Source organism: Engystomops pustulosus, chromosome 1 (genome assembly GCF_040894005.1).
Source record: "Engystomops pustulosus chromosome 1, aEngPut4.maternal, whole genome shotgun sequence".
Taxonomy (NCBI): Eukaryota; Metazoa; Chordata; class Amphibia; order Anura; family Leptodactylidae; genus Engystomops; species Engystomops pustulosus.
The window spans coordinates 65,377,165-65,392,033 of record NC_092411.1 but is presented as its reverse complement, the minus strand read 5'-3'; the positions used below and the strand labels follow the sequence as shown (position 1 = coordinate 65,392,033).

The 14,869-nt window shown below is 39.2% G+C and overlaps 1 protein-coding gene across 1 annotated transcript in view; it reads right to left on the bottom strand.

Annotated features, from left to right (window-relative positions):
• Positions 1-1,886: 1,886 nt before the first annotated feature.
• TESC (tescalcin) overlaps positions 1,887-14,869 on the bottom strand; it is a 54,440-nt gene continuing 41,457 nt past the window's right edge. Inside the window, exons 4-8 of the mRNA XM_072142606.1 lie at positions 12,273-12,412; positions 8,811-8,872; positions 8,625-8,732; positions 5,174-5,221; positions 1,887-2,790 (exon numbers count right to left, since the gene is read on the bottom strand). Coding sequence (XP_071998707.1) covers positions 2,713-2,790; positions 5,174-5,221; positions 8,625-8,732; positions 8,811-8,872; positions 12,273-12,412 — 436 coding nt within the window. The 3' untranslated portion in view covers positions 1,887-2,712. The remainder of the gene's footprint in view (positions 2,791-5,173; positions 5,222-8,624; positions 8,733-8,810; positions 8,873-12,272; positions 12,413-14,869) is intronic.

Here is a 14,869-nt window from a genome sequence, read left to right as displayed (position 1 = left end):
ACAACATACAGGTAGTGGTTTATTAGGCTAATTGCTGATGACAGGTTCCCTTTAACCTTCCCTTACAACTACAGAGACCCCAGATGATCCTGCAATGTGCCTCTTGGTGTGGAAGGGTGACTCTTAATTCCAGGAGGTTGGCTAGAAGAATCTGGACACTTGCTAGACATACACAAGCATATTACAAGAAATATCAGCAAATGTTTTACTTGACTTCATCTTTAAGACACTGTACAGAGCCCATAGACAGGCGTGCCGCTGTTTCTGGAAGAATATAGCTATGTTTTTGTATCCCTTTAATGACATATTCTTCTTTGTATAAATGGGAGAACTGCCCAAAGAACAAATAATATAAAGCATGCTGGCACTCAGTAAATAAAGGGAACTTATCTTTATTTGTGGAGTGAATCAGAGGATGTACACTAAAGCGAAAGGAACAACACATAAAGCCAATAGTATAAGATGTATTGAGAATGTATATACTAGCATTACCTCCTACACTGGTATCCTGGGGACCTCCATCTGTAGTCAAACGATATAAGGAGACATTCGCCGAATATTCATGTGATGCTCCAAAATTTTCTCTTGCGTTTGGCCTTCAGAGTTTCCTTTGGATTCCTTCTTACTTTTGGCCAGTTACACACATACGATTTTCTAGTACAAGTGCTGACAGAACTCATTGGGGGGACATTTATCAGGACGCCAGTTTTTTGGCATACAAGCCCTGAAATAATTGCAATTAATTGCAAACCACCAGTAATTGTGATTATTGTCCCCTTTACGGCAAGTGGGCATGGAGGGGGCGTGGCCAGCTGCAGACTGGGCACTTGCTATACCTGCAAATGTCCAGGACTGAAGGTTCGCAGCTCAAAGCCCAGTTAAAAGCCTTCACAGGCCTTGATTTGCTGAATTTTCCCAGGGGGGTGGGCAGGGCCTTTATTATATGCTGGTGCATGATAAATTCCCCCCATGGTTGATGTATTGTGCTATGCACATCAGATGTTTTTCGTTGTCCTATGAGCCAGTCCCATCAGAAACAAGACAGAGTAGAACAAGCCGAGACTCGCCCATTGAAGTCAATGGGCGCATAAAAAAAACTGACCGCACTGGTCTGTTTGATACAGCTAGGATGACACTAGGTGTCTACAAAAATGGATAATTGTATAGCACTAAGACAGAAATCTGACCAAACTCTGATCAAATCTGTATGATTTACACAACAAAATTGCATGATTTGACACTTGTTTTGTGTGCCGCTGGTTTAGAGACAGAATAAAAGGAAGAGCGAAACCGGCATTTATTAAAATCTATCATGATAATCATGATAAACCAGGGACACTTACTCATAGATCCAGGCACTGGGACTTTGGAAATCTTCTTATATTTGTTATGCAACGGCTCCTTACTTCTAAAATCTATGTTTATACTTATGCTATTGCACCAAAGAGGCTCCTGGGGGTGTTACCAGAGCCCTGCTGTAGTTTCACAGGCTGTTACACTGTCTCCCCTCCCCCTATGCTCCTTCATCACTTCTCCCTCCCTCTAACTGATGTACTCTAACTAGCAGAGAAAGTTTCAGCACACAGTGGGAGGAGGAAGTGCTCCTGCACAGTGCAACAGCCTGTGAATCTGCAGCACAGAGGGACACTGGCAACTCCCCTAGGAGCCCTTAAGGCTCATTAGAATATTTTTTAAACTTGATTTCTAGAAGGAAGGAGGCCATAGATTACAAATATAGGAATATTACCACAATGCCATGCCATGATCTATGAGTCAGTGTCCCTATTTTATTCATGCTTAATTTTGATGGTAAATTTCCTTTAAATATGACTAGGGTGAATGTACCCGGCAGCGGACCAACTCTGCTGAAGACCACAGACATGACATTTCTGTTTGACAGCAAGGAATTTATTAGCATATAGGGAATTTTAGGTCAATCTTCAGCTCCAATAATTTTGTATAAATAATTAGATTTAGGATTATAAGACCCCCCCAGACATACAGGAGATACATCTATGCCTTCCATTATTCAATCAGTCTCTTAGCTAATATAGCTGTAGTGATTGCTTACGTACAATGTTCCTTAGACTTTTCTTAGGACTTGCATAGTACACCATCATCATATATACAGTGTGAGAGCAGCAGCACTACTGTCTATTCTACGCCCCTCCTCATTAATTGATCAATCTACATCTATTCTGACAAAATGACCTTAAAGGGGTGTTCCCACCTCAGCTACTACAGTTAATTTAATCCCTTAAAAATCTTTTTTGAGGGGGTAAAGGATGAAATTAACTGAGGTGGGAATACCCCTTTAAATTAAAAATCCTTTGCCTTTTACTGTACAGGTATTTCTCTGTTATAGCCATCCTAGGTAAACATTTCTATTTGGCTGAATGGACACAATTTCGATGTTGGATCAGCTCCCCAATGTGGTCTGCAGGGATGTCCAGAGCACATGGACAGGATTGTCGTCCATCAGATATTACGATTACTTAAGACAAAAAAAAAAACCTAGGAAGAAGTTACAGAAGTGATTTGAGAGGGAAGTATCGGTTTTCCTGAAGAATTAAATATAATTTTGCTATATAAATTGATAAATTTCATAATGATATAATCTAAAGATATCACCTATAAATTTACAATTTACACCGTGTTCACAGCAATGACTCCCCAGCATACGTTGACTAATGTTCAGCAGCATCAGAAGACTCAGTGGCAGGAAGGTATCGTGTCCATGTTCAGAAATCTGACGTGCATTTTGGTTTCAATATCAATTCCCTCCCAGATCTAGAAAGGAAGAAGGAAGAACTGATGAATCAATTAGCTACTTGTATTTGAGAGAAATTATACAGTTATCCAATAGTAACTTCAGTGTCACCAATGTATAACAAAGAGGGAACAAGGCATGAAGCAATTCATATATTTTCTTCTTTAAACCGAGCATTTAATGGCTTTTTACATTATCCAATGGTCATCCACATATACTGTATATTCATAAAACATTGTCCCTTTCTACAGACCAGCAAAAACAAGCCTGCAGGGTTTTATGTTTGTCTTATGTTATGAAATGCAACAGTTCTGCTACAGACGTGCATCATGTATATATAGTGTGACGGCACCAGCTTTCGGGTCATGAGGTGGATCAGACAGAATGCCATTGGGTAACTATGGGGAAGCCTGCAGATAAGGGAAGGTTTTAAACTTAAAGTTAGTGTTCTGAGGTTGCAGGGTGCCATGGTGTGGTCATGGTTTAGTGTAGGGTCAGCCTGGTGTGTGTCAATAGACCTGCAATGATAGTTGAGAGTAAATGTAGGAAGAGACTTTCCCACCAGTGGTGGTCAGGCTTTCTTGATGTAGCAGCATTGAAGGCTATGCTGAAGAAAAAACAGCTTATTAAACGGTTATTGGCTGGCAAATGGAAGTTAAGTACTATAAAGTGTATTTCCCCAAGGCCAGGTGGAGAATAAACCTGGTAAACTGTCATAAGGCTGAAGAAATGTATCTGCCTTGGGGCAAAGGAAGTCAACCTTAGCCATAACAGAATTTGAAATGTGAGGCCTAAGGCTACATTCACACTGCCGCAAGGGGGACATATATACGGCCGACGTATATACAGCCGATGTACGTCCCCCATAGACGGCAATGTCCTATCTTTTCCTGTATTACGGTGCCATGCGCCATACATCCCTATGGAGAGGGGTGGGGGTGAGCAGCGCACTGCCAGCAGTGTAAATGTAGCCTTAGTGTACAGAGTGCCCTTTCAGAGACGAATGAGAGACCAAGGTTAGATGGGTGTGTGTCCATAGTTTATGAGGATCCATAAAAAAATAGGCTAATCCGGTGTGATCTTCATGGCTGAGAATCTAATCATTCAAGGGCTTCTAGCCCAAGACTATGGGTGGGGCTCATTAAGGCTGGCGTTTTACTAGTGGTCCTGTATACTAAGTGGCTAAGGTATTTTAGTAAATACAAACTCAAACTCCTACATTTCTGACAAGTCAGAATTTTCAGAGTATTTTTGCTAAAGTTTACGATGGTATTCCAGTGGAGACTATAGTAAACCTGCAGGATGGGTGCTCACGCCATGGCCACCCCCCCAAACTGCTTGAGGTAGGGGAAACAGGAAAACTGGCGGGAAGAGGGAGATTTATGTGCCTATTCAGCCAGAAAACTGTCGGAGAAGGAATAATGAATCTCCCGGTATGTGTGGTGGACTGTCCAAGACTCAATGCCAGCTCTGTGTCATCAAATATCATGCTAGGTGCCTTATTTCAGCACTTTAAACACCAAGCTTGCAGCCATTTTGAGCTTGACTTAATCCACCATGGGAAGGGAAGCCTACTAATATCTGAGATTTTCCTAGCACTGCCCCAGACATATTATTTACTATAGGAAGCTGGTTTTAGTGTAGTTCTATCTACAGAATCAGGACATGGCTCAATTAATTTCTGCCCCTGGTGTAACTATTTGCCAGATGAGGTGGCCCAATAAAAGCTACAGTAACTATAATCTTTTATGCACTTAAGAGCTTTATTTGTATATAGTAAAAGTGAAATGAATGCTGAACACTGAGATTATAGGAAGATATTTCTATTGTAAATGTCACGATTTACCTTTGGAAGGGCGTAGTATCTTAATCCGTATGTATAAGCAACCCAGCCCTAAATACATAAGCCACCCAGCACAAGAATAGTCCACAGAGACAGCAGAAACTGTAGCTCGATAGCAATATCACTTATAAACGCTTAAAAAACTATACATGTTATTAGGGACTTGTTGCATCATATATCACAATGACACAAATAGTCCCAACTCCAGAAGTGTGTCCGGTCTGTGAAATCTGGACTGCACATGGGCTGTTTTTCACCGACGAACCACAGGCATGTGCATTTTTGTTGTGATAGACTCTAAGACCCATGAGAAATGGGTCATGATCCATCATGTGAAATGTAATGGCTCCCATTATGGATAATAAGGAGATTAATTAGTTTAATTTAATAGACTGCTAGCGTAATTTGGCCAAAAATGCTGAACACCATCTTTATGTGGTTTAGCCACATTTTTCCCCTTGTTCCACAGGAGTGCGTGGTTTGGTGAAAATATGCTTGGCTTGGGATGCCCCAAAAATATTTCATTGTATAAGGTAAATGACCTAAAGGACAAAGGTTACCTTCAAAAAGTCCTCAAATGTGATTCCTTCATATATCTGGTCTGGTTCCTGTTAAAGAGAGAAACAAATCATTTTTCAAATATTGAGTATTTTGTCTTATTTTCTTTTATATGTTTATCATAGAATAAAGATACATATTCCTACCAGTCTTCCCACACTTTGATGGGGTTTCCCTGCACGCATTGATGGCTTAAGTTAGCTCATGAATATTAGAAAGATGGGGGTCTGACATGTGCAACAAATGAGGGACCACTCAACTTGATATTAATGGCCTACCCTGCCAATATAAATATAAACCCCATTTAGTTTTTACTATATCCAGTGGCGTTACTTGAAGCTGATGAGTCCCAGTCTAAAGTCAGTGCCGGGCCTCGACTATAATGTAGGGTTTATAGTACTAGTCTTCTCATATGGGAAAGTAACACCTTATGGCCCCCTATGCCTCTTGGGCCCAGTTGCGACCGCACCCTCTGCACCCCTTTAAGTTAACCCCCTACCTCTATCCTATCTGCTGGAATTTTGTTACATCAGATACTTCTCTTCCAGTAAAGTAATAATAGCTTCTAACTCAAATAATTTCTCACTACTTACATGCATCCAAACCAAAGCCCAACCCCTGGGGCTACACAGAGGATTCTGTCAGGGTGCAAGGTAAGTTATAACTCACAATTATATTGTAATGCAAAGGCTCAGAGAAAGCAGAAAGGCAGATGTACAATGCAGCTGTAATAGGCTTCTGTAACCTATTTTTAGTGAAAATGAGGTCCCTGGTGACAGGTTCCCTTTTAGTAAAAAATCTTGCATTTTGCTAATAAATACAGGGATCGGTAAATAGACCATAGATTATTGTACATGGAAATATAGCCACAAGAAATTCTTGATGAAATTCAGAGTTTGGCTGGTTATACTAATGTTTATCATGGCATGACTACTGTATATTAATAAATGTTGATTTTTTTTCAATAATAAATGTGAATATTTGTTTGCGGCATTTCCGCCGGATTTCCTGACTATTTCCGCCCCGCATTTAACAGGGGTTTTTGCAGCACGGGATCGGATTTTGGTGCAATTGTGCTGACTTTCATGCAACACAAATCGGGGGGGGGGGGGGGGGTTGGGCTGGCTGTCTGACAAACGGACTGATTCGAACATGCACTTACATACACCAGAAGATGATGGTGAACTCTGGCGGACCTGAGCGGGGAAGCGACACATGCAGGATATCGGGCGCACGATCTTAGTGAATCGCGCCGGACTTCATCCTCATCGGACAATGCACCTCAGGGATCGCGACAGGACTGGGTAAGTTAATATGCCCCACTGTCTTATTTTTGGGGAAACATGGTATGTATCAAAAATGTGGCATTGAAGTAAACAACTCGGGCTGGGTTCACACTGCATTTTTGCTTTTAGTTGTAAGGATACATCGGATTCCCGATGTGTCCTTACAACAGAGTGAAAAGATTTATCCTACTCTATGCATATAAGTTGGGATATGTCCTCTTGTTCTTGCCCTTTCCCCCTGTAAGCGGAAAGAAGATTGATCATCAGCAGCCAGCTTGATATGTCTTTCCATCCTGTATCTTTCACAGTATACAACATATACAAAAACAGAGGAGGGAACACAAGGCAGGGTATTCATATACACCTTTTGTGACACTTCTTTCTTCCCATGAGGATAATACTACCTCCACAATAACTTATTTTCCCCTCATAAAATCAAATGGATTTGACAAATACAGCAATGTCTTTTACCTAGTTTCCTGCACTTATTAATGTCACAAGACTATTCTTTGCTGCCTATAAAATTGTTGTATTATATAATTCCAATTCTTATTTCATCTGAAGGACTGTATAAATGGGCGGCTTTTTACATTTACGGTTGTCAAAGTTTTTTTGGGATAAGCAGCAGGGCTTCAGCGAAAATACATCATGGTGTAGACATTAAGCTCCATCTGCCCATCCATTCATATGTGTAATTGGCAATAACTGTCATTGCTAATTTGTGTGAAAGACCGATGCCAGTCTGTGGGATATGATGGGAACGGCACATCCAATTCTTTTCAAAATAATCTCAAAATCCCTTTGGCAGTGATGTATTTTACAGAATGTTCAGGAGAATATATATATAGCATATTTGCATTACTGCAGTCCTTAAAACTTTATACAAATGTTCCAGTTTAAAAGTTTTTTTTAGTTTGTGCCAATATCTAGCAAAATATGCGCCCCTCATAATGAAATACTGACAGAACCAAGGGTAACACAGGGTTTTACATAGCCCTTCCATATGGGAAGAATAAGATTGGAAAAATGTATTATTATTTTACATTGATTGTTGCAATATGTCTCAAATAAAAATAAACTTTGCAAATGGTCTTGGCTAAAATGAATCCAATGTCTGTAGTAACCACGCAGACCTAGCTGCCTTCATGGTTGCAGACTATAAAGGTAGTGTAGTCAGATCCAGGAGCCATGTTTTATTGCATGCTATCTACAAAATGGCTACCCTATAAATGACCAGGTAGACAAAAGAGTTACAAATACCTACAATCTCATGTCTCTTAAGCTAAATGCACACAAATGTTGTTCTGAATCATGTGCCAGCTGTTGTTTTAAGAGATAGAACATGTCCCATCTATTTCGATGGGCTCATGAATACAATGTATGAGCCGAATGCCCGAGCCGAACAGGTCTTTACAGTCTATTTCTATTTAAATTTCAGAACAGAGGAGGTCAGCACTTTTTGTTTCACCGGAAATCTTGAAACCTTTATTCAAACATGGTGACACAGCAAGTTACAGATATTAGCACATAAGTTCAGAAAAAAGCATCTTCTTACGCGTTTCTGACCAATAAGGTCCTTAGTCATAGATCTATGACTAAGGACCTTATTGGTCAGAAATGCGTAAGTCTATTTCTATTGTCATCTGCACATGAGTGGACACACGGGCCGCAAACAATAAACCTTGAGTCTGTTGTTTGTGGCCCAATATTACACACGGGTAGATTTACTGAGAATTTTTAGGATGTCATTTATACATTCAAGAACAGGGGCCTCACATGTGTGACATTAGTTGGCGTTGTCTTCCCACGTCTTCACACACTTGATGCCCAAACTTATTAAAATGCACCTGGTTTATTTCTAGGATAGTGTTATTTGGGCTCTGGTACACTGGTAAATATGGTAGACTATAAGGAAAGTGGGTATCCTTAAAAGGGCACCAGCCAGTCCTATGGGTAGCTCTATGCAGTATTACTTACTGTAGATTTTTTTGTGGTTTGACCTTATATTGTAAATGTTCAAAAAGCTACACAATTTTTCTAACAGGTGGAATATGTCCTTCACATACTCATATTCTTATATCTAAAATGAAAAGGATTTCTCAACGATTCAAAAGTAATACAAAAAAAGACTAAACTTCTGTAGATGATGTAGATAACAAGTTATTACCATTTGCCCCACACAGATGCTGGCTGCTTCCATCATGGCTCCATCTGCAATAGATCTTGCTGTCTCTTTCTCAATGTGCAGGTTCCCTGATAGTAGCTCTTCTACCACCTACATAGGATGAAAGGATGTAATAAAAACAACCAAACAAAAATGGCACATCAGTAGAGCATAATCGTGCATACATACATTTCTATATTCATCCAGGGTGATCTTGCTGTCATTGTCCGTGTCATACATGTTGAAGAGAACTGAAAGACAAAAAGTCCGGAGATTGTGAAAAAAATTCTTTAAGATACAAACATGATTTATTTTAGAATTTATTGTTTCTCAATTGATCATGGATGTTTGTCATATCTGGGAGCCCTAATCCCAATAGTAGGTTAAAGGGAAGATGTCACTAGAAAATAGTTTTCTAGTGTTAAGCTGTAACTAAACATTTGAAGCCATTTTTCATTTCAGAAATAAATGGAACAGGTGATAAATGGAAACTTTGTTATTTACTTTATTAAAGTAAAGCAGCTACTCATTGCCTTTTTGCTCCTTCTTTCTCCTGCAGTGAGCAGTGTATCTGAAGTCCTCTACAAAGCATACAGACAAGGAAAGGAGGCTAAAAATTAACTCTTTCCATACTTAGAATATTTTCTGTTGGTGATTCAGCTCTCTGAGAAGATTAGTCTATCCAGTGACTGTAAGGAGTTTTGGCATGGGACATTTTATCATGTTCTATAAGTTTTTAGATACAGGACAGAAAGGTGATTTATAAAAACTGCTAAGAAAAAGGAAGAAAGGAAGAGGAAAAAGGCCTCAAGAATACATTTATATACATTACTGTATATATACAGTATACATATATACACATATATACAGTATACATATATACAAAAAATTATCTTAAAAGTTTAGTTATACTGTAAACATATTTTTGGGAGTTTTTACAAATGTATCCATTTCACTTTCTGAAAGGGATTATATATATATATATATATATATATGTGTACTATAAATTACAAAAAAAAAGCCTTTTTTTCAAAATTTAACCCCAAATAAAGCTAAAAATGAAGAAAAATCTTTAAACTTTTATTATGTTTTAACTAGCTCTATGTGTCCTGAAAAAAACTGCAAAAAATTTTAAGGTAGCATGCAAAAATAAAAAAAGTTATGGCCCTTAAACCAGCACGTACAAAAAAATTCGCTAAAATGCCCCAGTCACTATAGGCATTTAGGCCTCATCACTAAGGGGTTAAATACCACCACAAGGTACACCACAAGGTTATGCAGAAAAGATCTGTACACGGAAAAATAAAAAAAGTTATGTATTTTAAAGGAGGGGCAAAAAAATGAATACACAAAAATAACAAAAAAGGGCATCGGAGGAAGGAGTTAATACAAGGCACAATCCATAGAAAATTGTGGGGCTTAGTCCGGAAGATATGTATCAAATTTTTTATTGGTATTTTAAGCACAAGTAATATTATGCTGTGTTTACCAACTATTTATCTTAGATGAACACAGAAAAAGAAAACAGGTTAAACCTGAAGATCTTGTGTCTTTACTTTATTAAATCCCCGTGTAACTATACTTTCTGTTCTTCTGGAGAGTATTAGTTCCCCTTACAAAACACATAATCATGTATTATTAAATCGTGAATTGTTATACATCATATTCAGCAGGGAAAAGTTGAACTTTGTTCGCCTGCCGATCAACACAATGGCATCTAATGGAAATAGAAAATGTCTAGACTGTCAGTTACACAGAGGAAAATAGCTGCTTACAATAATCATAATATGTAACCAAATAATAATAATCAAAATATGTAAATATATATATGAATACATATAATAGCCAGAGGAGAAGTGTTCACTTTGAACAACGTCTCAACTTTCCCTTGGTCTTGTGCAGATGCTTTATTGTAAAGATTTTAGATTGTTAAAATTTACCTGTCAACAGAAATGTGATTTCTAGCTGGTGACAGGTTCCAATAGCCTATACCAGTGATGGCGAACCTATGGCACTGGTGCCAGAGGTGGCACTCAGAGCCCTTTCTGTGGGCACTCAGGCCATCAGCCCAGGATAGAGTTTACCAAACAGGAACAAATCCATTAAATCTTCCTGCAGTCCTAGGCAATTTATGAGATGCTGCGCTCAGAACTATTTTACAACGACACTTCATTGACTGTTTGGAACTGCGGGAAAAGTGAGAAGGTCTTGATAGAACTGCATTATCTTTGGAGGTCCTCCTGCTGAACCCACCATTCTTTCTAAACAGAGAGACCCTGGTGAGAAGGTACAATGATAGTCTGAATTTGTACTCTTTCTTTCAACTGTATTGGTGGCCTCAGGGGCCTTTACAATTAAAGAAGTGGAAGAACAGGTAATAGTAAGTCGCTGTTTAAAATGGCACGTTGGCACATCATGGTAATAAGTGGGTTTTGGTTGCAGTTTGGGCACTCGGTCTCTAAAAGGTTCGCCAACACTGGCCTATACTATGCTGATTTTAAAAATGTCTTTGTCAGCATTCTGTATTATTTCAGTAGTTTAAAATAGTTTATTTTACATCACCGGGCACCTGGCTGCAGCCTGTGTGTGCCTCTGTCAGTCTTCTCTCTTCCAAACTCTTGCAGCTCCTTCCCCCCCCCCTCCCCACTTTCTGTCATGTGCATTGAGCAAGCAGGGGAAGGAGGAGGAGGATGTGGAGTAGAGAAAGAATATATAAGGAGGTACAGGGAAACACAGGATGCTTCTGCCCCTCCACCTGGGTCTCACCACATGCTTCTGACAGGGAATCAGATAAATTAAACTTATATAAACTACTGAAATGATTCAGAATGCTGACAAAGGCATTTTTAAAATAAGCATAGAATACTCTATTGGAACCTGTCACAAACTACAAAATGACATTCTTGGTGACAGGTTCACTTTAATACAACTAACATCAGGCCCAGATTTCAAGTACTGTGGTCTAAAAGCTGAATCAAGTAGTCGCCTAAGCCTTCCAACCAATTACACAAATGGGTCCTGTGTCTCCCATCGGAGTTAAGTGGTGGCTATGCAAATATATTGCTGTCCAATTCAATGTCTGAATGGACACCAGAGATAAACCACCGCTGTACTTGGCAATCTTTAGACATATTGTGCAACAGATTGCCCATGTGATCTGCCATTTCATTCATATGCAATAGACACCCCTAGTATTGTAAATGGTGATATGCTAAAAAGTTGTTTAATGTACTGTAATATAATAATACTTTTAAACTGGTAAGACAATGATCTGATATTAATGTACATAACAATATTAAAGTCTGTTCACACTAACATCATGACCTCTAAAAAATGAAGACCAACATACCGTATCTATTTTCACTGAATTGTATAAATAGGATCATTTGGGCTCCTGATAGATTGTCAGCAAGAGCAGCACTAAAAACTGTCCTCTTTCCATAAAAAATACTGCAATACTCCCAGTGGGTGTTCCTAGTGTAGATTATCTTCCCAGAACATTGTGTAATATCATACAGGTGAGTGCAGGTGCTAAAGGTGAACATTATAGTAACAAGATGCTACAAGTTAACAAGTGATGTCCTCCTCATATATAGTGTAATTACCTAAGCCATAATTTCTATATGTGTGCTTTATAATCACTATACTTACATCTCAGCTTGTCTCTACGACATACATTAATGTTCTCCTCATCCATAGGCCCACCCATGGGACGGAAGTAGGACATTACGATGAGAAATTGCTCAAAGTTAATTTCACTCTCATACCCATAAGATCCAGGCTGCAGATTTCTGCAAAACAAGAACAGAAATGACAAGCTTTGATCATCCGCACACAATGAGTGCACAGTATGACAAGATGGAATCCAGATTAATTAGGAACATAGATACATTAGGAACAAGCTCAGTTGAGTCAGAGTTCCCTGGAACTAGGCCTGTCCTAGCTAAACTGAAACACAGGAACTCTGGTTAATTATTAATTTGGGTCAAAGCCACAGAATATCTCTAAGTGAAGGAAGATCTGATGGAAGTGTGGAACTGGGACATGAATGATTGACATCTACATGCAACAGTTATGATCTTTTAATAAATTGTTTATATTATATAGGGATATGTGGAAGCTGGCAGCTTGGACGGAGAAATGGCTAAAGAAATTTAAAGGGAGTATATAAAAGTTTGGACCATTCAAACCTTCACTTAGCATCCTTGGAGAGTTGTGAGATCTCTACATAACACTTCTACATGGCTTCTCCCCTAAGTAAATCTGTTGCAAGCTTCTGCAAAGATATAACAGCAGCCACTTTCAGCAGAGGGGTGGGACTGTGAAACATTTCTAGGTATAGAAAAGTTTAACTCAACCAGGGTTTTCCAGCATCATTCAATAAAATGTAAATTTCAGAAGACCATTAAAAACATGGCCAAAACAACGGCCTACATAATTTGAGGGTACACCCCCTTAGTTATGGCAGTTTGGCATGACATAGAGCAGTTTGAGATGACTCCCCTAGTTCTTAAAGGAAATTTACCAATAGCTGATAGATTGATTATACTGAAAATACTCACCTATGCTCCACTTCATCTTGATCCTGGCATTTGTCTTTGCTAATCTTGACACGCTGGGGTCCCCTAAAAAACGATTCTTATAAAAAGCAGCCCGGAGCGCGGGGACACCATGCCTGGAGTTATGAGCTGCTAGTTGTTTACGCCTCTTGCACCTACCTCTCCCAGGCTGGCAGAGGGAAGTGATAGGTGGGAATTCACGCCTGCTGTGTGATAGATGCCACCCTTTCCCATGTTGGAGAGGGAGGTGACGTCACTCAGGAGGTTGAATAATTAGGACGTTGCTTCTCCGCACTCCAAGTTGCTTTTTATAAGTCTCTTTTCTAGGTGATCCCGTTGTATCAAGATTCGGAAGACCAACACCAGGATCAAGATGAAGAGGAGTGTAGGTGAGTATATTCAGTGTAATCAGCTACTGGTAGATTTTCTTTAAGCCCAGCAACAGGCCTTCTGCTACTAACTATACAGGTATGGTTACATAGATTCCTAAGGGACAAATTCCGAACTGTAGACAGAACTGCTTCAATCTGGTTGGGTCTCCTCAGTACAGCGTAGGGAACTGGATTGGCTGTGTGAAAGGCTATTGACTAGGGCTAGAAGGTAAGAGTTCTCCTTATGGAGAGTTTGCCAATTGATGACGCCTTATAAGCATGTGGAGACTTAAAGCCATAGATGCTCCACTAGGGAATTCTGGGAAGTATGCAAAAACGTTTTCCAAGGTTGGAAATGGAAAACAATTTCTCCTTTTGCTACCTTGAAAGGTAGCCCCCTTAACGCCAAGCATGACCAACTAGAAGTTTAATAACATGATGTGGGACTAAGCCAAACCAGTATATCTATTCCAGAAGGAGACTCCCAACTGTAGACAGAACTGTTTCGACCTGGTTGGCTCTCTTCAGTACAGCGTATGGAACAGGTTTGGCTGGGTGAGATGCTATTACCATCAGACCCTCATCAAATTATGGGATATGTCATGAGAGACATAGATTAACTAAGGCATTATTATTATTATTATTATTATTATTATTGTAAAGATCCGTCAGCCTATTCAGCCAAAATGACTATAACATGATACTATGATAAATGAAGTACCTAAATGACAAAATTACATATTCATCTATTTCAATGTAAGAGGAAGACTTATCATGCTACTATGGGTGATTCCATCCCCTTATATTCTCATCCTATTCTCATTCTCATCATACTCTTGCACATTTCCAAACTACTGTAACTGCGAGTGTATAGCCCAAGGTAATTTAGGCAGTGGATGTAGAATGGATTTGAATTAGTTGACATCAGGCCCAGATTACAAGTACTGTAGTCTAATGGCCATGAACCAAGTGGACGCCTAAGCCTTCCTTATCTGTTCACACAAATGTTTAGTAAATGTTTCTGTTTGTTTAGCAGATAGTGTCGCCCTCATTCTTCTATATCTGCTATAAGGCGCCAAATCAAAATTGACTTAAGGTTTATTCACGCATACTGTATACCAGTAGTGTGGTGCTTTGTGAAACATGTGTATTTGATCCTAATTAATGCAGTTTCTATTATGTTATTGATCAGACTGAAATGTGACAAACAAGTCTCTACTTGGCATGTTCAGTAAATGATGAAGAGTAAATCATGGCAACAATGATATAAGATTTGTATATTTATTGACCATAAAAAATGATATACAAGCCTCTGAAA